This window comes from Dromaius novaehollandiae, chromosome 4 (assembly GCF_036370855.1).
Source record: "Dromaius novaehollandiae isolate bDroNov1 chromosome 4, bDroNov1.hap1, whole genome shotgun sequence".
NCBI classification, from domain to species: domain Eukaryota; kingdom Metazoa; phylum Chordata; class Aves; order Casuariiformes; family Dromaiidae; genus Dromaius; species Dromaius novaehollandiae.
The window spans coordinates 30,095,981-30,122,473 of record NC_088101.1 but is presented as its reverse complement, the minus strand read 5'-3'; the positions used below and the strand labels follow the sequence as shown (position 1 = coordinate 30,122,473).

General features: G+C 37.9%; 2 protein-coding genes across 4 annotated transcripts; one reads left to right on the top strand and one right to left on the bottom strand.

Moving 5' to 3' along the window:
- Positions 1–503: 503 nt before the first annotated feature.
- On the bottom strand, positions 504–12,266 carry ABHD18 (abhydrolase domain containing 18). The gene is made up of 9 exons (XM_064510709.1): positions 11,997–12,266; positions 11,280–11,475; positions 8,805–8,892; positions 7,764–7,885; positions 6,831–6,939; positions 3,745–3,829; positions 2,521–2,621; positions 837–933; positions 504–576 (listed from the first exon to the last, which is right to left on the bottom strand). Exons 5-9 carry the CDS (start codon positions 6,920–6,922, stop codon positions 541–543), a joined length of 411 nt encoding a protein of 136 aa, XP_064366779.1. The 5' UTR covers positions 6,923–6,939; positions 7,764–7,885; positions 8,805–8,892; positions 11,280–11,475; positions 11,997–12,266; the 3' UTR covers positions 504–540.
- MFSD8 (major facilitator superfamily domain containing 8) lies at positions 12,127–25,367 on the top strand. 3 transcript variants are annotated; one of them, XM_026107559.2, is made up of 12 exons: positions 12,127–12,482; positions 14,337–14,422; positions 15,313–15,356; positions 16,299–16,539; positions 16,860–16,973; positions 18,362–18,506; positions 19,175–19,233; positions 20,677–20,785; positions 21,934–22,068; positions 22,560–22,663; positions 22,757–23,016; positions 23,874–25,367. In XM_026107559.2, exons 1-12 carry the CDS (start codon positions 12,400–12,402, stop codon positions 24,078–24,080), a joined length of 1,587 nt encoding a protein of 528 aa, XP_025963344.1. In that variant the 5' UTR covers positions 12,127–12,399; the 3' UTR covers positions 24,081–25,367. The 3 variants fall into 3 exon arrangements, with proteins under 3 accessions (XP_025963344.1, XP_025963343.1, XP_064366776.1); XM_026107558.2 differs by having other exon boundaries at positions 12,128–12,482; positions 14,334–14,422; XM_064510706.1 differs by having other exon boundaries at positions 12,131–12,355; positions 14,334–14,422.
- Positions 25,368–26,493: the final 1,126 nt, after the last annotated feature.

The window sequence follows — 26,493 nt, the reverse complement described above, 5'->3', positions numbered from 1 at the left end:
TTTTATCATGGCTAAAGGAATCATCTCAGTACTTTTGATTATGGCTATGAAAACAGATTTTTATCGGAACTCTTACTCTAATGGCTAAAATAAGTTGTAGAACACATTATCAAAAAAATTAGAAAAGCAATACCTACTGTAAAAGTAGCATATTACACTGTGTTTCACAGCATTTCACTCAATTGTCATACTTTGCTCTTTAATACTACCCATCCAAGCTCCGTTAGAAATTGATCTACCAAGTCTTTGCCAGTGTAAAATTTCTATGCTCTGAAGAGAATTTTGAGAACTGCTTAAGTGTTTTCTTTTCCCCAAAAGGATATAATAAGGGTTTTCTAGCAGTAGGGAAGCCATACAGGCTTCTTTAATCATTGGACGGGCCATTAACGTGCGTCTCCTCCAGAAGTGCTAAACATAAGATATATAAACATATATTAAAATAAAATCTGAGTATTTAATTTCTCAATAACAATCAATTTTACGTTTTATATACTTACATGATCTCCAGTGCCTGCTAAATGAATGCACACTGGTCTGTGTTTACTGTTCCATCTTCTGGGTATTATGAACTGAAATCTATGAAAAACAAATACTTATTAAAAAGTAAGTATATCTATTTACACATTTGTGCCAGAGAAACCAATAATAATAATAATAATAAAAAAAACAGGCTAAAATGTTTCCGTAACACATGCAGGCAAACTGCCATTGGTACAGCAATATCATTTTTCATGAACACATCCAACAAAGAAATGAATCTAAAAGTAGGGCAGAATAAATGCCAAACAAGAAAAGGAGCTGAGCTGAAAGATCACGTTCCAAAAAAAGGCCACTACCTCATCATCACAATTTAAATTTTGCAGAGTGGAGAAATGGAACTTCAGATGAACAGCCTTATGACCAGCTCTCCTAGGCAGTATTGTTATTTTTCTCCTGAGGTCACAGCAGTTGAAATGGAAAAGTAAGATAAGCAATATATTTGCATTAGAAAGTATAACATTAAACTACTCTATACATTCAGCAACAATAACTTAATATCTTCTGCTGCTACTTGTAAGTCTTTTACAAACTAACTACAGCAGAGAAACCACTTCTCCTGAGCTGCCAGCACTTCCCCACAAGATGGAGCACTGTTACATACAACCACACTACATTAAAAAAAAAAAAGGGGGGGGGGTAGGATGGGACAGAGTTCACACAACATAACGATCATAACAAGTGAAATTTGCTGAGCATGTCAAAACTGTAACAATATTGTCCAACATGGAAGATTAACATAATGTAAGCTATAAGACTGTATAAAGAAACAATTAGTATACCATATTTTTAACTATGGTACTAGTTAGTCCAATAACGCTAAGAGAAAAAGGATGTGGAACAGAACAGATATTTTGGTTATGGAACTTTTTTGAACTACATTCTTTAGTTTTACATATGTAAGTACACATAAAATTTGACAATGCCAGTTTCAACTTCTGCTGACAAACTTGTATGTCTAGTTTTTAATGTATAAAGAAAAGCTTGTGGTGGGGTGGGGGAAACTCATGAAAATTTAGCTCAAACCTAACAGCAACAGGAATTATGCTTCCTTTCCAAGCCCATTCTTCAACTCCAAAGCAATATTAGTGTCACACCAGCAAAAATCCAATTAGGTGTTTTCTGACTATTATGGATTATGCACCTTTCAGTAAGAATGCTATTTAAAAAAAAGCACACAGACAATATTTTTGTATTTGATGTAAACAGAAGGCTGGAATGGTTCCTTCAAAAAAAAAAAAAAACCAAAAAAAACCCAAAAAAACATTATTTTGTAAAACATAAAACATAATCCTGCTCCATGTAAAACAACTACTGTCCTGTCTATATTACCCTCCATTTCCAGCCTCTTGTTCATTGGTGGAGAAAAGGTATTCCACAGCTTTGTGCAATACAGTTTCTACATTCGAAAACAGAAAAACCTTCACAATCTGCCAAAGCATTATCTGAAATGACCGTTACTAATAGGGACAGGTAATTGTAAGTTTTAATTTTTATTAATGTAGTTGAAGCATTTCAGAAAGTGTTACATTATCCACTTCCAGCTATAAATTATATTTGAAGCTTCCCACATTATTACTACTAATTACAGAAGCTCTTTTCCAGTCATAATTAAATTAACATATCACCACACTAACCTGTCAAGCTTTTGCAACTCATTTTTTTTCCTGTCTTCAGAATATAATCATCCTTTACCAAAACCCATGTGGTACAATATGCATTTAACACTATTTCCATTTTAGAATAAACTCCCCTAGCAAAGTATGTTATTTACACACAGATAAAATTATCACATGAATAAGATCTATTTTCACTTCTGAGGTCAAAGTTAATTTCAACATGTTCACACAAGAAGCAGTCTGAAATATTTTACAGGTATTACAATCAGTTAGACTCGTAGTAAAACTGTTTTCTAGTTATAGACCATTTTTATTTCTGTCCAATACCAATTTCAGAAAGGAAGCACCACTTGGTTTCTCCTACCTTGCTATAAGAGATTCGACTGGCAGGATACCTGGAACATAATGAGCCAAAGGGGAAATGAAGTGCCCCTCAAGGATTTTACAGTCTGACTGCTCCTCAACCTGTGGAGGGAATGGGATAGTAACAGTATATTTTATGTCAGTGTTTAACTTGCTCCAAAAGCTAAACATTGGTATGCTCTCCCAAAATAGGAATAGCATAAAAGCATACTTAAAAATATAAGGCTGGTCTATTTCAAGTATAGTGATAAATATGTATCAACACAGTCCAAACATTTCCATTTCGAACTTTTTAAAAATGATCTCTTAAAGGAATTAAGGAGTAGAACTATAACTCTTGCCCAATTCTAAAGAATCTTAAAAAGAAACTGTTTTGAATAACTTGTGAACGTTAGCATTCCCTTTACGATCTTATATACCTATCCCCCACAGCTGTCCTACTAGAGGGGAAAATTAAAATAGTATCTGTACAGCACTGCTTCATTCTTTCAAATCCTTCCATGAGATTCAATTCTTTGCTAGCAACCAATGTGATTGTTTAAAATGGCTCCTTTTTCCACCCTTTCCAACTACGTTGCACATTTTTGCCTCACCCTATTTCTAGCTACAGTAATTAAAAAAAACTCAGCAAATTCAACAGTATTTAGCTTGCTATAGAAATGATCACTAGCACATCTACTTAACTTTGTAACTGCTCTTCCTTCCTGACCCTTTATTCACACTTTCTAGATTACAAATTCTTCACAGCGAGAAATATTTCTATCCGCACACTCTACTTTGAAGCACAGGGCCTCTTTTCTCCCCACTATCAGAGCATCTAAGAACTCACAGTATGTGAGTTCTTTTTCCACTAGAGCTTTACTTCTTCCCTCATAGAAAAATTCTGATGTCCTTTCCATGATACAGAGCAATTGGGAAAACCTCTGAAGTTAGTTAATGCCACTCGCTAGAAGAGTGGTGATCAGCAGAAGATAACTGCATACTGTTGGAGGCATTTCACTACCCCATCTCAATGCAGTTACCAACTCCAGTCTTCAATTTCCAATCCCAGCAGCAAAGGACACTGCAATACCATCAGACATCATGAAAACACAGATTCACATGACATCAAAATTCAACTTGTCTACCCTATAAAAGCAGCTTGGTAAGGACTTGATTTCACCTTTATATACCATTAGGAAAATAAATTGAGTTAAACTGGACTGGACCTCTTGCTTTTAAGTACCTTGTCAATGAACACTGGGTAATCTTTAGAAATCAGCTTCTGGCATTTTTCCCTGTTTCCAATAATCTTTCTGAATTCAAATATTCTGTTAAAAGGAAACAGTACAGAAGATTCAATTTTTATTAAAAAATTGAGAGCATAGTCAAAATTCTGAATCAGGTCAATCTAATATTTACTGAATATTTCAGGAGCTAATGTACAACACACACACACACAAAAAGATTATGAAGCCAGCTTCGTATTTACAGACTAATCAGGCTACCACAGGGTAGGTATATAAGAATGTTTTTCAGTTAAAAAAAAACCCACAAACACCACACACACAACAGCTCAGGTACATGGCTAGAGTTTACAGTTCTTAAATAACATTTTACACATTTTATTTTTAAAACTAATGCAATTTTTCAGGACCTAATGAAAACATAGGAACCTCCGATGCTTATGCTTCCTTGTAGCCAAATTGGTGATATGAACTGAATGGGTAGAAAAGAGGCTGGACTGCTATGCTCAAAGTATAGTTGGCAACAAAGTCTAGCTGGCCACAAGTTACCAGCGGCATTCAGGCAGTTCATGGACAACAGCAAACCAGAGGTAATGGTTGATAGCTGGAGGGTAGAGCTGCTATTCAGAGGGACCCAGATAAGCTAGAAGAATGGGCCAAACAATATGCTAATGATAACAATACAACTCCAAAATCTTGCACCTGGGACAGAACACCCCATGCAACAATACAGGCTGGGAACTGCACAGCTCTGCAGAAAAGGACATGGGGATTTTGGTGGATAACAAACTGAATGCAAGTCAGCAGCATCCCCTTACAGCTACAAAGACCAATGGCATACCCTCTGCATTTAGCAAGAGGGTAGCAGCAGGTCAAGGGAAGAGATTATTCTTCTGCAATCAGCTCTTGTGAGATGATGTTTGGAATACTGAGTCCAGTTTTGGGACCTCTGTACTTAAGAGACACTGTCCAGAAGAGAGTCACCAAGATGGCTGGGAGTGGAACACACGGTACATGATGAGAGGCCGAGAGAACTGGGTTTGCATTGCTTGGGGAACATAAAGCAAATCTAGCTGTTCTCTTCCACTACCTACATGGGGCGCAGAGCATTACAGAGAAGATGAAACAAGACTGAGAGGTATACACCAAGAGGACAAGTCGCAACATAGGAAATTCCTACTGGAATACAATGAAAGAGCTTTTCGCAATGACAGTGAGTAAGCACTAGAAAAGGTTGCCCAGGGAGACCGTGAAATCTCGATCCTCAAGAGACCTTCAAAATTCAGATGGACAAGGAAGGGAGTGACTTGAATTAACTATGATATTAGCTCTGCCTCTAATAGGAATTTGAACTAGATGATGTCAAAATGTCCCTTACAACCTTAAATATTCCTAAGAAAAGCTTGCTAGTTCTTATGGTTCTGAATATACATGAAGGTGTTACCTGAACAGCTAATAAAGATTTGTGTGTAAAGAGTAGATTGGGGGTGGGAGGGATATTAAAATGTCTGTGGGGTATTAGTTCTAACACATTTATTTGGAAAGCTTCAGTCAATACTACTCTGCAAGAGTGTTCTGGGCAGAAGAACGGTATAATACATGTGGTTCATCCATCTTCTGAACACCAAAGAAAACCAGCACATGAACAAAAGGGGATAAAAGAAAATCCAGGTTACCACCACAACAAAAGTAGCCCTGTTATGCATCCTTTTGATCCTTACAGAAAATAGCAACTACAGTAATTATTTTTGAAAGAGTAGGGTTAAGGTGTGAGATGGCAGTGTGCAGGCAGAGCTAAATAAAAAGCTATTTTGCTTTAGCTTGACGCTAAATCCTAAAAATCACATTATGTAATTCCTCTTTAGTTAGGAGGAAGAGGCTTCTCTATAGGACAGTCATAAATTGGCATCTCCAAAGAATAATATTGATGATATTCTCATATAATATTTACTTTATGATTTTATTTTACCATTAACCCCTTTTTACTGAGGGGGAATCTTGCACACGCTGAGGAATTTCAACTCTTGCTTATGAGTTGAGGATAAAACATTAGGATGGCAACAGCCACCACATCAAGAGTTTGCGCAGGAAACCAGATTACATGTAGGCAAGATAGTCAGTCAGGTCAGCGAATCTCATTTAATGCTTAAAGAAATATAATCATTTATTGATTTTCACAGCAACCCTTCCGCCCCCTCTCCCCCCCCCCAAAAAAAACCACCCGCTGACACTGTTCCCAGCATGCAGTGCATAATAGGGAGTGGTACTAGGAGTTGTCCCATTAACTAGTGGGAGGAGGCTGTATCCTTCCTTCTTCATACAGGTGAAGCTAGGCTGCTGGGGAACAGCTCATATTCCTCCCACTTAGGGGCAATATGTACAGCAACATATTTTTTTCTCCTTTCAGAGGAGGAGGCCAGCAAGCTTGCTTCTTCTGTTTCCCACACAGCTTTTGATCTCATTTGTTTTGTTTTGTTCCTTGTTGTTTTTAAAGGAAGAAGCCTTAGCTGATACCGGTATTTAAAAAATAAGAGGTAACGCTACTTCTCTCTTATTTTCAAGACATTTAAAGAGAATGAGTTTACCACACCTAAAAAGAATGCATTTACAAATTTAAAAGTATAAGATGGAATCAAAAGTTTCATACTCTGAAGTCTGTTATCATTAAGTAAGTAAACAAAGCTAGTAAGATCTCCTCTGTAATGTTAGTCAGAATGATTCTTCTGCAAGTGTTCGGCAAGTTTTGTTCCCGGACAACACTTCAGGGACAGATTATTTGAAATATGTTATTCTATATGTATATGTGAAAAATGTAACTGGACATACATATACCCTTTCAAACAGTGCCTGTTTAACACAAAATGCATTTACCAAATCCCTTCAAGATCTTTTTTTAAATCCATTCCCTCTCTTAGTATGGAAATACATGATTTTTCTAAACAAAACAAACTTTAATGCATTTTTTTAAATAAAGAACTAACAACTATTGGCATTTCATTTTTTTCGTGCATGTGTTTCTTTTTTTTTTTTTGAATAATGATAACATACTGCTCATGCTGTTATTCTGTATCAAGAAGAAACTCACCTTTTCAAATCTTCAGGCTTTCCCCATCCTCTGATGAAGAGTTTAGTGAGCAGAAGCTTTCTGTATAAGACATCCAATTTACTTACACCCATTAGCAGCAAACTTGCATCTAGAAGAAAAAAAAAGGCAGTTAAAGGATTTTAAGTGGCAAGTTCACTCCTTGTAACCAAGTTGTTCCTTATTCCAATATCTGTATTAATGAAAAGCTCTACTAGTTAAAGCTAATTCCTTTAGTTTAAAGCAAAATACAGACATCGTTAAAACATAAATGCTAGCTTTATTTTTTTAAAGGAATTTCAGACTAGGAATTTGAGATGTCTAATATAATCAGGAAGGTATTACATCACAGATGACAAACTCACTGAAGATGCACATGAGGTCACAGCACATGTTCAAACAGGATTAGCATTAGTTACATCTGAACTGGACTGATAAAATGAACAATGGTTTGGATCTCTGTCATGTAAATATAGCTATGATGGCAAAAGTTTTTCAATCTAAATGAGCTTTTATAAACATACCTCAAAGTGGAAGCCTGAAGTAAAACACACTTCAAGTTGGAAGCATGATCTAGTCTAGAAGACTGATTCTGTTCAATTACATAATTATACATTTATAAGAATCGGGGTGGGGGGAGAGGGAAGTAACTTCACTTACTGATGCAGAGGAAGCTTACTTTTGTAAATTTGTCTTCACTGGCATCTTAAGAACACATCCACCCTAACTGTTTTATCCCTTTCTTTCCAGTATTTCCTAACACATTTCTTAAGCTTTTGAAAAAAATCAAGCTTCCACTCCTTTCAGGGAAGAAACCATGCCATCAAAATCCTTAACAGTATCACACTACCCTTTAAGCAAATATACTCAACTCAAATATGGCCAAAGCATCAACAAGATCTTAAGCAAACTCATTATTTTCAAAGCAATACTTACTGAAGTGAATGGGGAGCCACTACTGCACTTTTCAAATGAGAAAGGAGAAAGAAGAACTCAAATCTGGTTTCTCTATCAGCAGGGTATAGGATTTTCCAACCAAAAAATAGTCCAGAATCTGTCTATACATACAGAAACAAAAGATTTAATATCAAAAACTTCATTAGCAAGTTATCTTCAACTATTTTGAAGATTTCCAATCCTCTCCATACCAACTGGCTTAAATAAACTATACTATTTTGTGGTGTAATAAAAGTTAATTCATGCTACCATAGTTTATTTATTGAACTACATTTTAAATACGGTTGTTCTTAAAGTTAATTGGAGCAAATGAGTTAAAATTGTGGTCAGATTAATAATACATCTCTCTGCACTTTTAAAAAGCCAATACGGAAGTCTACCATTTAAAAGCATTAAAAATCAAGATAGAGAGAAATAAAAATAGTACTTAGAATGACTAATACAACAGAAATTATAGAAAACTGAAACTACATGAATATTAAAACAAGCACTCTAAAAACCGCAATGGTTTAAGTTCAATCATTATAGGACAGAAATAAATACTTGAAATCACCAGAAGGTCAAAGCAGGGACCTTCTGCTCTAACACTGTAGAAAGTATTAGTTGCCATTCCATGAATCTCCAGTGCTTGACCATGTAATCCAATTATTCTGATCCATATCTGCTTGGTCTAGTAGAATAAACTACTCTGGTATTGAAATATGCATACAAGGAATATCCAAATAATGTTATGCAACATAACCACGCTGTGACACAATATAAATATAATAAAAATAGTAAGTGCTTGTGGCTGTGATATATCAATTCAGAGTGATATAGGCTCTCAGTATCAAAGAAGTGTGTGTGGGAAAGGGCGCAAAAGAGAGGGAAGAAACTTTTGCCATGGCCAGACTACAGACAATAGGCTTTTTATAAAATATGTATGTATTTTTTGCTTCTTAACTCAAAGCAACCAGTGAAAATTGCTTCTTAAAATTCCAGCTACCTCTCAGTTGCAAACAAGTGAAAAAAAGACCTCACCAAATCTCTTCTTATTTCTTATGAGCGTTCCTTTATACTTAGTAAATTTTTTCTGGTATCATTTGTCATTTCTTCCTTTATCATTGTACTGTGGATAACAAAAAAATACACAATGTTAAATGTCTGCCTATATCTGGAAGAGTTTTCTACCTAAAGGCTCCAACTTAAGCTTGCCTGGGAAAAGCTGTATTGATTTTAAACAGGCCACCTCCCCCCACCCCCCCTTTTTTTTTTTTTTTTTAAATCAAGAAGGACAACAGTGCTCCTTACTGCCAGAATATACTGAAGCACAGCAAAACTACCATCAGAAGTACTATGCAAAATGAGAATCAATACAATTTACTTTTAACTTGTCTAGCAGCAAACTACAATGAGTCAGCCAATGCTTCACAGTGAAGTGTGAACCTCAGAGTGTGGTGAACAGCTGGAGGCAAGGAGTTGTTACACCCATTCCAAAGCAAGCCACACCAAGAGAGCGCAGACACGAGCAAGAAGCAAAGCACAGTCAGGTAAGCAGGGAAAATGAACAAACAAAAACCCCATAGTATTAGTCAACCTGATGGCTATGGGCCATCAGCAACTACTACTCTTAAACTTTCTATAGTTATTACTGCTTGTAGAAATAGCATTTGAATCTTTCACAATACCATACCTATAAAGAAAAAATCTCAGTTCCACTAAGTATTCTGATACTAGGAACAAAACAGTAAATACAAGTGAGGTGGTAAGTCCACCTTAGTCTGTGAAAAGGAAGCCAAAAGCCTAATCTCATTGTACAGGGGAGGGAATAGGCAAAAGCTGTCCATGGGAGATGTGTCTTGCAGCGGATGCTGTAACAGAGGACACCATTGGGTCCTTCCATCCATCCCTCCCGGGAAATGGGACTTATCACATCAATGAAGTCCCTTCCCTTGCCCAATCTATAGATACTCATTGACTTCACATGTGCTGGAGCATTTTACTGGGGTGTAAGGGGGAAATGTTCACCAGCCTCCACAAGACCACTCTGCTTTTGGATGCAGGGAGGTGGTTTAGCACTCTTCTGGTGTTAGAAGTGAACAGGGTGGTGGACGGAGGAATGACAATACAGAGTGAACCTTCTCTGGGCTGGAAAGGACAGTTCAGAGTGAGTACACACACGACTAAATCTATGATATCAAAACTGTACTAATACCAGATTTACAGTGCTATTGTTCTATGAGTGTACTGCTCACCAATAATTGTGAAAGAAATGTTAATGAATGTTTTGAAGCATGACAAAGCAGCCTTACAGATACTAAAAAATAAATGCTCTATAAAATAAAAGCCAAATATGGGAGAAAACACGAAGGTGCTGCATTTTACAGTGAGTTCAGAAGCTGGAATGGTGAGCTTTCCATGCTGTACTAAAGGGATGCTAAAACAAGCTTCTAGATAAATACATTATATTTAAATGCAACATCAATTGAGATGAAAAAGCTGTCTCATCTCTTATTCTATTTCATTGATTGAATAAAGATTCTACCGCAATCCAGGATATTTCAATTAATAAGGTCTGAGGTTAAACCACTACTGGAAAGAGTACAGAAAATACCAGAATGATTCCAAGTATGAAAAGTATATTATACTTTCCACAGTCAAAAATATTACTGAGATAAAACATTCTGTATATCTTTGCAATGAAAGCATATGACATGATTCAATCACTGCCTGTCAATGTCTCCATAGAAAGAGAATTTCAAAAACTTTTAGTAGTAGAAAAGGCCAATCCAGTGCTTGAAGGCTGAAGATGCATAATTTTATAGTAGAAATAAGAAGCATAATTTAACAGTGAGAGAACTCATGAAAAGAATCATCAAAATTGTTTAAGTGTGACTGAATCTCCATGACTCAATATCATGCACATCAAGACCTCTGTAAGAAAGGTCACCTGGAAATAATGCGCTTGATAGAGATGTTACACAGTTGTGTAGGCCAAGAAATCTTACCTGCATTATGAATATTCAGCAAGTATATTGCCTAATACAGTAAGTGTCACATAATTTTAAGTTGTGAATAGAAATTTTAGTTGATATAGAGGCATGTTAAGTCATGAGCTACTAAAACCCACAAAACTTTAAAAAAAGAAGTATGGCCACAACACTACTTTCCAGAGGACCAGAGAATGAAACTTAGGGTTGTAAACTACAGACTATGTTCTTCTTCTGGGAGGATTTTTTTTTCCTTTCTTTTAGGACACTTCTACTGCATGCTAGCTATAGAACTTTCATGGGCACAGTGTTATTACATAGGAAGAGACACAAAAATTCGTCCAAAATCCAACACATACAAGGTCAGCTATTCCCCTTTATCCACTGCATACAGCCTCAGCTACATGAAAAACAGCACTGAAAAGTAGGTAAAGACTTTAATAAAGGCCCAGACTACTACTTCTGTACAAGAATTATCAAGCAGCTCCTATGAAGGGGTCAAAATAATTAAGCTAAGTATACCTACTTTAAAAGGCTTCCTGAGGGTCCTTAATTTTCCACTGCCATATTACTGCTGAAGAACCACTCTTCCACTTACAGTCATATCATGCTTCCTTTTTTCGATGTAAGAAACACCACTCATAAAAACATCACGAAGAGACCACGGCGACAAATCATAAACAAGCCAACCAGGAATTCAGCGTGATGGGATACAGAGAAGCCTGCGGATAAACAAAAGGGCCTAAGCCGCAAGTTTCAGACCTACCACGAAGCAGTTCCTTGCCCCTACCTACCTATTTTTGCTCTGCTTGCTCTTTTTATCAGCAGAGCAGGAGTTTAATTCAACGTTTACCCGTCCAAAGGGCAGGGCGAACCAAACGGAGGAGGTGCCACCCACACGCTCACCAGCGGCTGTCGGGGAAACCCCCTCAGGCAGCACGGCCCGGGCCGGACCCCAGCGGTCCAGGGGAGGGCGAACCCGCCGCGGGACGGGGACCGCGAGCCGCCCAACGGCCCGCTAACGCCGCGAGGGGCGACGGAGACGGCCCGCCTCGCACCGAGCTCCCCCGGGACGGCGGCTCCATCCCCCCCACGGCAGCGCAGGGCTCCCAAGCAGCCCCCCCTCACCATGGGCCGAGGGCGCCGCAGGGCACAGCCGCCTCCTCGCCCCTAGCCGGGACCCGCGCAGGCACCGACCGTTGCCCGCCGGGCGGCTCCCCGCGCCCTCGCGAAGGTCACTCACCCAACGGCCCGGCACTCGCGCCTACCGGTGCTGAGGCGCCACATGGGCGGGGGGGGGGCAGGGGCGGGGCCGGCCCCGCGCGCGGGCGGGCACGCGCAGGCGCCCAGCGGGGACGTGCTGAAGGTCGCTGCTGCCGCCGCCGCCGCCGCCCCCGGCGTGTGACCCGCGCTTGCCGTCCCGGCGCCCAATCAGCGCTGCTCGCGCTCGCCGCCCTTCCGCGGCGGTTAACAGCCGCCTCGGGGCTGGCGCCCGGCCGGCAGCGCCCACCCGCGGCGAGGCGCGCGGGGGCCGCCCTCTGGTGGCGGCGTGGGGCAAAGGGCGGCCGTGGGCGCGGCGGCTGCCGGCGGGAGGGGCTGGAGGTGGGTCCCGACGCTACCCGGTTTAGAAGCGGTCGGTGCTCGGTATGGCCGCCGCGCTCTCCGGCCCGGCGGCGGCTGCTGAAGGGCAGGAGCCTTTGCTGAGTGCCGGAGAGGAGGAGGACAGCAGGTAGGGCCTGGCTGTGGCGCTGTCCGCTGCTCCGAGGCCGTGAGGCAGCTCCTTGCGCGGCCCCACGGGGCGGGCGGCGGCGGGGGGCTGCGGCAACAGGCGCTTCGCATCTCGCCCTGCTCCGGAGGAGCGGCGGCTGCAGCTCGGGAAAACCACGGCGGCCGCGCAGCTCTCCCCGCTCGGCGGCAGAGTCCCGGGAGGTTCCTCGGTGAGGGGGGAGCGATCTGCCCTTTCTGCTGGCGCCGGCGGCGGGCTGGCGGCTGGGTCGTCCTGGGCTGGGGACGCGGGGAGCGGCGCCGTGTGGCACCCCGCTGAGTCACGCGGGGAGCCACCCGTGGGCGAGGCTTCCCTCTGCCCCGTGGGTGGGTGCTTTACCCCGCAAGGACACCCTAAGTTTTAGCAGAGCTGCTAGGCTCCGAGGCCGGCGAAGGGGGAACAGACCGAGCTGCTTACCCCAAGTGCTTTCATAATTTTGATCGCTTTTGTGATCTCTTACACCCGCTGTGTCTTTTCGGGGTCTCGAACCGGCAGGGTTTCTTCAGCCTGCTTCGGCCCTGCCTTGGGGATACGGAGGCTGGTGGGTGGCAGGTTGTGCTGCGCTTGTGAGGGCTGAGGTCGCTCTGGAGAAAACACTCGCCTGTGAAGTTCCCGAAGGACATAGTACACGTCTCATAAAAATCAACTCCTGTGGTGGTGTGATCTAGCTTTTTAATACAATGCTTTTTTTGTGCACAGGAATTAGTCACTTATATTTTCTGTCTATCAGGAAAAAAAGAAAAGCCTTGAATATGTTTGGGTAGCTATTGCCCTTGTTGAAGTATTCTTACTCTTGAAGTCTACTGTGTGATTTAAGCAAAATCTTTAAAGTAGCCAAACTTGCATATGCATGGTTTTGCCGGTGTACAAAGAATTTGACTGTGTCTTCTTTCAGTGTGTGGTGGGCAAGAAGTACATTTATGAAGAACATTTAGAAATTTAGAGCTTCAGCCAGCCAAGACACTTCAATGGTATAACATTTATGAAGAAACAAATGTACAGATTACACTCTGGAATAGCTATAGTGGTTTTAAAATTGTATGTGTGCATTTGTGTATATATAGCCTATATAAACTATGTTCAGGCATGTATAAACTAGATGTGCATATTTCGGAGAGATTTTGTTTAGAACAGTTAGAACAGTTCACAACAGAAGACATCAGGAAACTTGAAACACTCTTGCTCCTGAAAAAGTAAATAGGACTCAAAAAATGCTTACAAATTTTAGAAAAATAACAATGTTTATGAAATTTGTAATTACTATTTTAATCTTTTTAACACTTAGCATCTTTAACAGGTTATACATGCTTATTTTCTGTAGTTATTTCCTCTTGGTAAAAATGGTCGTACATTTTAATTTAATCAATAGTTGTTCAGGTTTTGTTATTTGCTCTAAAGTCATGGTGCTGTGAGAGGAGGTTTAGCATTTTATGATTAAATTCACAATTCTCAAAGCCTTAACATGAAATCTGTGGTGCCCCAAAGTGTCTGCGCAAAGAGACTGCAGGATGGAAGATCTCTCTAGATAAAGATTTCTTTGTGTAACCTACACTTTGAACACAATGGTACATGATGGCATTTGTATTAGCTCTTACTGATGTTTGGTAATTTGCTTCTAAAATAAAGCTGCAGTAAGTCTAGAAGTGCAGTTTTCCAGTTGATATGTTCCTTGCTGTATGAATGTCCAGTCCTGAACGAGAATACACAGTTGTACTGAGATATCTGTGAAAAATATTTTCAGTATCCTATGGGATAAGAACAGCTAAGGAGAATCTTTATAATGATTTCTTTCTCTCTTGCCTTTCGGTTCAAAAGCAGGGATGTTGTGGAAACACAAGAGCATTATAAGAGTAGATGGCGGTCCATCTGGATTATGTATCTTACTATGTTTCTCAGTAGTGTGGGTGAGTAAACACAGCTGGATTTCAATAGTATTTGCTTGGCTTATCTTGATGTGAAAATTATAGGATTTTCTAGATTTCACCTAATTCAGCTTCTTTAATATAGTTACTGTTCTTTTATACCCTTAAAAACGTGCATTTTCTGATTGTTCAGAAGAGAGGAGATGGCTACCAACTCAAATAGAAAGTTAAATTTAATAAAATGTGTTAAGTAATACTCTGTTTTGAAAATGAGTGACATATTACCTAGGTGTTTATTTTATGGCTTTGTAATAGCTTGGTGGAGAATGTAGTCGTAGAGAAAGGTTATGACTCAGAACCAAGCAAAACAAAGATCACAGTTTTATCATCCAAAGTTGAACTTCCAGAGAATGAAAAGAGAAAGTAATAATGCTTCATTCTTAAGAGAGAGAATCTTTGTAGGAATGTATGGTAACTATTTCAAAATGTGTATTGGAGCTGTTTTTATTTTCTTGTGCGATTTTGCATTTTCACTGCAGAGTAAATTGCTGTTTCAACCCTGTATAACTGCCCCCTGAAGTGAGAATTCTGTTGATTTTGACTTTTGTTGATTTTCTGTGGTCCTAGAAATAATCTTGAGAATCTTAGGATTCTAGAATGATTTTTTAAAATTTGATGAATTAAAATCAAAATTTCTTTGATAGATGCATACAAATATATCTGTATATGAAGAAATTCTCTTTATTCTGGGGAGCTTGTGTATTTCCATTGGAAGGATTAGAAAAGGAGTTAGAGGAAAAATCACATGCAGTTTGGTCAGAGTGTCAGTATTCTTTTTGTAAGAGTTTTTTTTTGGTTCGATGAACAGAATTACTGATAAATGTGGCAAATAAGGTGGAGTAACTTCAGTTCTGTTTCTTCCTGCATCACAGGTTTCTCGATTGTAGTTATGTCCGTATGGCCCTATCTCCAAAAGGTTTGTAAATATTAACACGCTTTTTATTAATAACAACAGAAAACTCCTACTCAGAATGTATGTAGTATGAAACTTGGTGTTTTATTTAGGAAGGAGAACAGTAAGGGGAAGTGTGTGGTTATATTGGGACTTTTCTGAAGGCATTTGTATCATTAAAACATAATACACAGGGCTTGTTTGCATTTTGAAAACAAAGGAAAAGGAAGCTGAAGATAATGCTATGTAAGTGTCAAAGATTCTTACCATAGTCCTTCTTGAAATTCATAATGGATAATGATAATTTATCATGGCTTGTGTTCCCAGATAGTTGTTTTTATTTTTTCTTTGTTGCTTTCTTGTTAGAAGTGGCATAAAAGATCTCTAAAACTTTAATTTAATCTGTGCTATGATTTTCCTGCTCCAGGAGTTGTAGAAGGCATTTCCAGATGCAGATTGAGAGGAACATATTCTAGGTAGGGTACTGGAAACATTGTTAAAATTGAGGCTGAATTCTTGGAGAAAAAAAGGAAGTACATTGTCAGCCTTGTAAATCAGGCCAGATTTGGGCATGCACATGGTCTGTAAGCTGTATTACAGTACTGCTGCTGTTATGTCTAAAAGTCCGTAACTTTAGCAGTGTTGTATTAGAAATACTTGAATTTGCTGCAAATTAACCGTTTCCAGACTCAGAAACAAAGTAGTTTTATCAGTTTGGTGCATTGCCTGAGACAATTGCCGAGGTTTATTGGCCCGCATTAGGAGGAGCAACTGCTTCTGAGACCTGTACAGACACGCTAACTTGCCTAGAGGTAGCTTAGGTTTGACACTGCGTTGTGTGGTGCCACATGCCCTCAAAAATACAATTCAGAGCCTTAGGCATTTTGCGTGCTGTTTCTAAAATGGTTTTGTTGATATTATAAAAAACCATAATACAATATTCACAGAATTAATTTGTTTCTGCAGATTGATCCAACAGCAGATGCGAGTTTCTTGGGCTGGATTATAGCTTCATATAGTATTGGCCAAATGGTCGCCTCTCCCCTGTTTGGTTTATGGTCCAATTACAGGCCAAGGAGAGAACCTCTTCTTGTTTCAACGGTTATTTCAGTAGCTGCTAATTGTCTTTATGCCTATGTCCATGTACCTCATTCACACAACAAATACTACATGCTGACTGCACGTGCTCTTGTGGGATTTGGAGCAGGTAACCACAGCAGAGTTTACATTTCTGAAAATTATTAAACTCTGTGTTTTGTGTAAGATGACTAACATGGATTTAATGGTTAATCTGGTACTAAAATATCTTGTGCATGATAACTTATGAATTAACAAAGCAAAGAGTTAGCCAATGCTAGTTTATAATCTTGTGTAATTATGCAGTTGCATATGAATACTAGAGGGAGTGCTGGGTTATGTTTTCTTGGGAAATAACAAAAAAACAATAACTGAAATAAAGATGAGTGATGAATTTAAGAAATGTAACTTCGTATCTATATGAACATTTTCTTGTTTTTGGTTTTCAAGGAAACGTAGCTGTGGTTCGATCGTATATTGCAGGTGCCACTTCTCTTACAGAAAGAACAAGTGCTATGGCCAATACCAGTGCTTGCCAAGCAGCTGGCTTCATATTAGGACCAGGTAGAACAGATCTTATTTCCTCACTTCTCCAAAATGGGTTTTTAACTAACCCTCTTTAGCAGGAAATCAGACATTGGAACTAGGAATTCTAAGCAGCAGTATGGGGACGGGGTGTTCAAGCATACATTCATGTATCTGTGTATGTCAATATAAATAAAATATTCTATTCCAAAGAAACTCTAATTGTAATTCCAAACTAGTCGGTTTGGATTACTGTTTTCGTTGTTAAATGAGACAACTGCGGAGAAACAGTTTCCAGGATGCTCTGTTACACCAGTACCCACTAAACAGTCTATGACCAATTGCACTTTATTTTTGGAGAAGAGAATTTGACATTACTGTGTTCAGGCAAGCATTACCACCCTGCAGAAATGACTAAATTTCACTTGGCTATTAGTTGTAGAAAATCCAACATCCAGCAGATCTTTCTGATCTTGTAGTTTCTGTCACAAAATCTTCATATTGGCAAGAATTTTAAGACACTAACAGGTATTACAGAGAGCTAAAGGAAGGAAGAGCTCAAGGGGTGTTTGTTGGGTGAGGGGTAACTGTGGCTCGTGAGATGTCCTGTGCCTTTCATGGGGAATATGAGTAAGACTTGGCTTGGGTTAGACCAGCAATGTTTTCCTAAGCAGCCTCTGCTGGATCACAGTCTCCTGTAGCTGGAGATAAAGATTACCCGACTAGCAGCACTACAGTGTTCTGTGTGTAGTGATACAGTAAGAAGATTGTTTAGTGATGTAAATTTTTTCTCTAATTGATTATCACTCAGCTCTGAAGAAGCATTAAAGAGTCTACACCAACAAGCGATCTGCATTGTTTGGGTGATTTCTATAGCGTAGCTAAATCGCTTTCCTGATTTATTAGAGACTTTCAGTCTGTTTCCTAACAATAGGAAGCAAATGACTGGTGTTACATTCTCTTACTCAGCACCAATTTAAACATTACGTTTTAAAAAAATTACTTCTTTTCTCTCTAGCTTGCCCTTAGCAGGAGGGATACTCCAGTCCTGGGACCAAACTTTTCCATATAGAAGGAAGAGTAAAAAGAGTAAATCAGCTGTCTGCACATGGCCAAGAAAATTAACCATTGGTACACTCAGAACTGAGATCCAGTTCTCTAAGTGTCATGCTGTTATGTATACAATATAGTTATATGTAATCAAGTAGTTTTCTGGCTAGTTGAAATCCCATTTGTATCTGTCTGTTATTTAGAGCAGGTTTCTCAAAATAAAAAAGGTTTGACAGATGTAGTATTTAAATTTTACTTAACAATTAGAACAACTTTGCTCATCTAGATTTATATATTTTATATATTTATTCTGTATGTGTTCTAATATTTTCTTAATGATTCTTAAGATTTTCTTAATATGTTTAATATGTTCTAAGTTTTTCAGACTTGTTTTACACTTATTGGAGAAGAAGGAGTAACGTGGGAATTAGTTCATCTTCAGCTAAACATGTATACAGCACCAGTTCTATTCGGAGCTCTCTTAGGAGTTATTAATATTATTCTCATCTTTGCCATATTCAGGTAGCCAAGTCAAAAAAGACAAATGTTTTACTTTGTTATAGTGACTAGGTTGTAACAGTTATAAAGGTACTCAGAAGCAGGAGTAATAAGCCTGAAATCGGAAGTGCTAAGACTATAAGCTTTTATTTTTCTAATTTACTTTTCAGAGTTCCTGCCTTCCGTAATACAGATTTTTTCATCATGCTAGTAAATTAATCATAGTGATGTTATGGCTAGAATATGAAAAAATTATGAAAGCAAAAAGATAGACCTATTAGATCATAAGCTTAGCCTTGATACATTTTTGATGTTGATGGGTTCTGCCCATGAATTTTCTCTAAAGAGAAATAAGGTTAGCTTGCCTACAGTGTTCTCAGTGTCTGTATCTTTCTTTCAAGAATCTGAGCTCTTGAGAGGGCATTTTTATGTACTGCGCTATCCCACTGGTTACAGTGAGGAGAGGGGGGAGACTGCATACAGATACGTAATATTCTCCCACCAGAATATTTCCTTTCTGGAGTATGCTGTTGTTCATTCTGGTCAAATCTGGAATATACAGATTATGTTTAAAGGAGCTGGGAGTAATTAGAATATAAGATAGTGACATGGAGAAATATTTTAATAGAAACGTGATCCAATAATAGATCAAATAAATATGTCTATTAATGAAAACACTTCCAAATTTCTAGAGAGCATCGAGTGGATGACATGGGACGGCAATGCGGAAGTATCAATTTTGAAGGAGAAGGTATCTGTGTTTCCTTGAAAATTTACTCTGTGATGATGATTTTAGCATATTTTCTTATTACATACAAGCATTTAAAAATATTATGAAGTCTGATGGACTGAGAACTCAGAGTGGAAAATAGGCTACATCTCTTTCTAGATAACTGGTCTGGAAATCATTTCACGTCCATGTTGGTCAATGTTATTGCTATCTTGTGGAAAAAAAATAAAAAAAAATGTACAGATCCTTCCAGATTTTTACCCTGTCTCTTCCAAGACACAGGATTAAGTGAACATGGACATCAAGAAAATTGTTCCTTACTTCTGCTCTGCAGTCATATTTCTCTTTTGTTCTGCAGCATTCTGTGCAACGCTGTTATTACATATGAGCTTTTACTTGCAGCATCTTATTAAAAAAGGGTTGAGCTGTATAAATAAATTCAGTTGCTGCGAGACTAAAATATGGTAGGTGCCATGTACAGTGCAATAGCTTGTCTTGAATATGTACCTTTTTCGTACCATAACAGGCATAGATCAAATTTCTTGAAATGTTGTGCATTTCTGAAATGTATGAAAGAGAATCTTAAACCTCTCTTAAAACCTATGGAAGTCTCCAGTTTCAGTGCTGTATTTTCTTTGTTTGAAAAGAGCAGCATGAATAATTTGAAAGTATCTTTAACAAAAGCTTTGAAATTTGTTGTAAAGGAATAATATTTTTAAAGATTTTTTTTAATCACTGCACTTAAGTTTTGTATGACAGGTGCATCAAAAAATCATGAAATTTAGAGGGTTTATTCAATGAATGGCTTACACAAGTAGGTGAATGCCAGCTAACCTGATTTCTTAAGCTGGCTTGACTGGCAGTGGCCACAATAATCTAAATGATGGAGAACAGGTTTACCCTCTGCTTCCTCTGCCTCCCAACATCCAAAACGTCTCTCTCACCGTGTCCTGGGTGTGTTTCCTGCATATAGATTCCTCGTAAGACTGCATGTGGACTCAGCACATGGGTTCTTCATGTATGAAGCTGCTATGCCTAGGTTAGAGGAACAAAAAATCCTCTGTAATATATGGAGTTTTACCTTTGTGCACCTTCAGCTTCGGAAGAGAAACACCAAATGTTTTGGTTTCGACTGTAAAGACATTTGGAGCAGTTTGCTTATTTGACTATCATACATGACGTGTCAGTCCCAGCGTTACAGTGGGACAACAGAAGGTACAATCAAGTTAGAAATAATTTTTCTTCGTAGTTAAGGCAATTAGAAACTGGAAATACAGAGGAATTGGAGCTTCAACAATTCCTTTCTGATTAAAAGAAGTTTTAGTTAGACTGTCAAAATACAACTGCCTAAGCATGCACCAAACTCTGCACTACACAAAGTAAAGAAATCATTACTGTTCATAACTTGTGGTATTGTAAGATAGCTTAATTTGTAGATTAGATGATTCTTTTGTTTCATTGCAGAAAGTGGTGTTCTGGATCAGGATGCAGAAGGAAACATTGACCAGGTTGCTGTTGTAGCACTCAATTTTCTTTTTTTTGTCATCTTGTTTGTTTTTGCTGTCTTTGAAACGTAAGTTTCTCTTTTTTTCTCTCACAGTGCTTTGAGGTTTAGCTAAACTGTGCACATGTAAAAGCTTTTCTGTTGCACTCATTATCTTAATTATACTCCTCATAGATTGAAGTGTTTGTAAGTCCAAAACTATATGCAGTTAAAATGATGTATCCTGATAAAGAATAAAGAATTAATGTTCAGTAATAACTAAAAATATATAACATTCAGTTTGTGGTAAATGGAACGTTAATGTAAATGTTTTAGAGCTTCTGAATGGATGCAAAACCATATTGTGAACTTCTTAACTATTTAAAAAAACCCTAATGCTCAGTTGAGGTAGCTTAATTTGGCTACCTAGTATCTTCAGAGAAAATTGTATCATCAGTCGAGTATCTTGTTCTTTACTACCTATTATAATTTTGTGTAATTTCTTAGTGTGATTCAGACTAGCTCCAAAAACTGCAGTGGAGCTCTTATTTCAGTAATGGATAAAACAATTGCTTGATACAGTTAATGCATTGTATTCTTAAATATACTATTTTACATGATTGTTTTTTAACATGAAGAGGTAGGTTATTCATCTTAAAATTTTGTAGATTTAAGAAAATAAGTGAAATATAATACTGTTACATCAGACTGAAGTTCATTTTTAGAATTTATAAAACACTTTGAAGATACAAAATCTATTTTCTAAGATTTTGAGCTGCAACCTAGCTAAAATTTCTTATAACGGCACTTCTTTGTCTTCTTTGCATTATTTTTAGAAAATTCCATTCCTAGTAACTGCTGGTAGGTTGCTAAAGCTTGAACAGCATTAAATGTGTATTATTTTTACACTCACAGGACAGGACCTGATTTTTTTCCTTTCCATTACTCTTGCTTTGCCCTTACTCCATCATTTTCTCATAAACTATCTGAAATATATTAACAATGTTTCAGAGTATGGCTGTCATAATGCAGTTGTAAAGTTAGTCTAGTGGGCTTGTTTTTAATAAATCATGCATGACAGAATTAGTTTATAGCTAGCTTGTGTTGTCTTATTGTCCCTTTCAGGAGAGAAGGCTCCTATACCAGTGTGTTTGATGTTTGGGACAATAAATTTGTGTGGAAGCTGCTGTACAGAAGTAGCTTTTTTTAATGAATGTCATTTTGTTTTGTCAATTTAGTATAGCTACTCCATTGACAATGGATATGTATTCCTGGACGAGGAGAGAAGCCGTTTTATATAATGGAATAATCCTTGGTGTAGTTGGTGTCGAATCAGTTATTGTTTTCATGGTGGTTAAAACACTTTCTAAAAAGTAAGTTTTTTGGAGTTTATCAGATTTTGTTACTTATATTGGCTAGGTCTGAAAAACATTTATAACAAGGGCAAATCTACATTATGTAAGTCTTTTACTAGTCAAGGAGTTTGGGTATACTATGACAACAATGTCAGTTGTTCTTTATCCGTGTGGCATAACCCTCTCCCTCATCCATGTTTTACCCTTGCGTCCCAAGAAAAACAAGTTTAAGTTAGTGTGATTTTTGCTGCTTTTACTGTGTTGACACTAGAAGCTATTTTTGTTGCAGGTGTTTTGATCAGGCATCTTTTCCACAAACTAATAGGCTACAGTGTAGATAGCATCTTCACAAATTTTACTTGTCACACTTCAACAGTTTTATTATAGTTTAATGACATGAATATAGTATGAAGTATTTTGTTTTGTGCATAGCATTTTTTTAAATACTAAAAATCTACATGATCATGGGTGTAAATGATATATTTAATTACAATTTCACTGTTTGATAGGACTAGTGAACGTGCTATACTCCATGGAGGCTTACTGATTGTCTTGGTTGGATTCTTTATTTTACTGCCCTGGGGGAAAAAACTACCAAATATCCAATGGCAAGGTATAATTCAGCTCATACTAAACTGTAGTCTTAATGTTTTATCAAAAGGTTTTTGTTGTATTTTTTAATGGTGTGCGTTACTTGCTGTTACAGAAATAAAGAATAATTCCATTCCCAGGACAACTTTCAGTGAAATGTTAATGCCTTTCTGGAGTCTGCAAGCAATGCAGCTTCCATCCAATCACACAGCAGAACCCACAGGCTGCCCTGTCTCGCAGTCCTGGTGCCTGAATACCCCCATGATCTATCTGGCCCAGTATATCACCTCCGACATACTAATAGGATTGGGCTATCCAGTTTGTAATGTGATGTCCTATACATTATACTCAAAAATTCTAGGCCCAAGGCCTCAGGTAAGTGTGAAGCCTAAGTGGTTTTTCATTTGCTCTCCAAGACTTGCAGCCTCTTATTAGGCTGAGTGATTTGGCTAAAATAGCTTTTGTCATTAGCAAAACAATAGTATGTTTCAATCATGCAGAAGCTTCCAGGAATTCTAACCTGCTTTTAAGTCCAGGGCAAGTTCCTAGATAAATCAGAAAACAAGGATTATATTACTCTTTATGGCAAATCTTATAGCATGAAAATTTCAGAACAACTAAGCCCAAAGCTTGCGAGGTTTTTATGAGAGTTTTGACAGTCATTTTTGTAACTACTGATTATATATTAGGAATATCAGGACAGAAGAATGCTGTCCTTAATAGCAGTACTATATGAAGAAAACAAACGAAGGCAACTATCTATTTAAGCTAATTCAAATTAAATTTAGGTAGGAACTGGGAAGCTTTTATTTCTGTTATGATACCCCAATTGACGTTTTACAGTAGTGAAACACATATTGAGCAAATAATACTGCTTGACAGAAAAAATTGCTTCCTTTTCCTCCACTCACCCTTTTTCCCATCTGTTATATTTTGCTGTAAAAGACAAAATACTTTGAGCCAGAATGCCCTTTACTAGAAAGCTGTAGAGTGTATAGCACAGTGGAACCTTAATCTGTGAGTAGCATGTTTTGTATGGTACAATTCAAACTAATGCTTAAAGAAGCCAAGCAGTACTCTTTGAAACTAACTACTCCATATCTTAACAGGAGTTTAAAAAAATAAGAAATTGCTTAAACATTTCTAAATTTTCTAATTAGGATGAGTTGTAGAAATTATTAGCTAGCCAAATTATTCCTGTATCATTAATACCAGCTTTTGATCTTCTGTAGGGTGTCTATATGGGATGGTTAACGGCCTCTGGAAGTGGAGCACGGATACTTGGGCCTGTGTTTGTGAGCCAGATATACACTCACCTGGGACCACGTTGGGCATTTAGCTTAATATGTGGTATAGTCGTACTCTCTCTCTTAGTTTTGGAGATAGTATACAAAAGACTTATTGCATTTTCTGTCAGGTATGAAAGGATGCAAGAATAGCATTGTTAAATATGTAAAAAAAGAAAAAAAAATCAGCAAAACCCCCCAGAAAAAATATTTAACTTATTACTACTTTTTAATGAGGAGTGCCTAAACACTGACCTTGTTAGCTGTATGCTAAGAATTACAGTCGTACTTATATGTTGACAGAACACGTAGCTTGGTCATACCCTAATATGCCCTGTTACATCTGTGTCAGTACAGCTTTTGCATCCTGCTTTCCTAGCAGGAGAGGAAGGAGTGTGAACAAGTTGAATCAGTTCAGTAGCACATTTGAAGTGTGTACAGTCTAAATGACACATTTGTGTACTGAATGCAGCTGTGAAGGTCACAAGTTAAGTACATCCTTTTCAGAAAGAAGTAAAAAAAATGATATCTTGATTCTATGAATCTGGATTATTAACTCTTGTAACTACAAGATTAGTTGAGCTGCATGCACTTTGTATGGAAACATGGTTACATAAGTAAGTGAACATTTGGATGTCCAGTTTGCTAACTTGTAAGCACTGGTTCATACAAAATGTCCAACTTTGGAAACTATTAAACATCAATAAATCTTCTCCAGGATTTCAAATGAAATGAGACAGTGAGAATTTTAGAGGAAGGTAGGTGCCTACTTCTCAGGTAGTTTTTGTGGGATTTGGATACATTAGTTGGTTAAAAGCTTTTGAAAAAATGACAGCCACAGTGGTTGTTATTTGAACTACAGTAAACAGAACATACAATTTTTCTTCTACTATATTGCTGAATGCCCTTTTTTAAGAAAAAGTATCACCTGCACAGGGCTGAATTATGCACAACCTTTCTTAACCTTTCTACAAGAAGGAAAAACTATACATGATAGTTTACACTTTTGGTGTCGCTTGTGGGAGTGACTGCATTATGCTATCTGAGCAACCAGTGTTAATGTTAATTAAGTAAAAAGGAAGAAACTTTTGGCTCCTCAGGTGTTGACTATTATCTATCTGTAGACTTAATTTTCTGATAATATACTGCAAGAAATGGGAATTCACAATATTTGAATCATTTGTTTTTTTAAAAAAATAAACATTTTTTTTTCCTAATAAGGGGGGCCTAAGCTCATCTGTGTGGGTTTATCTGTTTCAGTACTACTGGGGGCAGTAGGGAAGTCTTTCTGAAGTAACTCCAGCATATGAGCTGTAGCTGCTGTTTAAGATGTCTAATACTTGATACTTACTGATTTTATTAAATATAATTAAATATTCTAATGTAATCACATGTTGAAACACTAAAGACTACTGAATAAAAAACTTTTTTAAATTCTGACTGAAAGGAATGGGAAAGTTTTTTCTCTCTCTCTTCTATGTGCTTTCCAGCTGCATAATGAAAAACTTATGAGAAAGGGCTTTGTTTTTATTTTCTTGCAAGAAATGGTTATAAGTGTTTCTTTTATATGCTGGTTAATAATAAACCATACTAGGAATACCATGTTTTGGTGGTGAAAATAGACTGGAAAAGGAAGTGCTCAGAGCTACAGCATATGAAAATTACTTTGGGCATTATAAGTCTGAGTAAGCTAGCAACAGTTTTCGAAGTGGCCAACACAGGTTAGGATTTAATTTCATACAGCTGTTTGTGCTGGATGTTAGGACAAAGTATATAGGCTGTAGGGTTTTTGTTACTGTTCTTCAGGCTAACTTGTAATGTCAGCAGAAGAAAGAGTTTTGGCATGGGGGGGGGAATTATTATTTTAGCTCTAACTTATTTGAGTGTTAAACATAAAACCAGCTTGAAATCTCTTATTTTGCCATGAATACTTGTAGAATACACATCTCAAAAGGGATAGCCCATGCACATTGATATGTTTACATAATGATTAAAACAAAGCAAGGTTCTTTAAAATCCTTTGACCACATGCTTTTCTTCTATTTATGAACCCAGTCCTGCTGTCATTAAAATTATTGCTTACACGCTCTGGATTATGGTCTCTGATTCTTAAAGAACATTCTTGGTATTCAGAGGTAGAGCTTTTGGTTTTGTTTTCTGGTTAGCACTGTAAGGCTGTAATTATACAGCAAAGTAGCTGACTGGTTATCTAAATGTTTATGCCCTTCTACCATCTGGTGTATACCCCTTAGGCTTGCTTTTAGCTATGTGTAAGTTTAGTTTAAATGTAAGGAATTTGGTTATATTATGCCTGAAGTAAAGAGATAAATCACTGTGAGTGGTAGTATGTTTTTAAGCATATAGTACTGATGCTTACCCTTGTCAAAACTGACTTGCTACTTTAAAAGTCAAGTGGCTTAATCTTAAACTCTAACAAAGTGTTTCTTTTCAAGATGACTGCATTTATGTGCATATACAAATACAAAACTATACACCTATGTAGGTATTTTAAAAAAAACAAAGCTGTGTAGACCACTTGGTTTATCACAGGCTTGTAGGAATGTGG

What these genes read in the sequence shown, in the direction of transcription:
- ABHD18 (XM_064510709.1), bottom strand. Translation starts at nt 6,922, where the DNA reads ATGGGTGTAAGTAAATTGGATGTCTTATACAGAAAGCTTCTGCTCACT. An exon ending in AAGCCTGAAGATTTGAAAAG is followed by an intron (nt 3,830 to 6,830) that starts GTGAGTTTCTTC and finishes TCCTTTTAACAG; the next exon opens with AATATTTGAATTCAGAAAGA. An exon ending in ACCCAGTGTTCATTGACAAG is followed by an intron (nt 2,622 to 3,744) that starts GTACTTAAAAGC and finishes TTCCCTCCACAG; the next exon opens with GTTGAGGAGCAGTCAGACTG.
- MFSD8 (XM_026107558.2), top strand. Translation starts at nt 12,400, where the DNA reads ATGGCCGCCGCGCTCTCCGGCCCGGCGGCGGCTGCTGAAGGGCAGGAG. An exon ending in CTCATCTTTGCCATATTCAG is followed by an intron (nt 18,507 to 19,174) that starts GTAGCCAAGTCA and finishes CCAAATTTCTAG; the next exon opens with AGAGCATCGAGTGGATGACA. An exon ending in TTCTAGGCCCAAGGCCTCAG is followed by an intron (nt 23,017 to 23,873) that starts GTAAGTGTGAAG and finishes GATCTTCTGTAG; the next exon opens with GGTGTCTATATGGGATGGTT.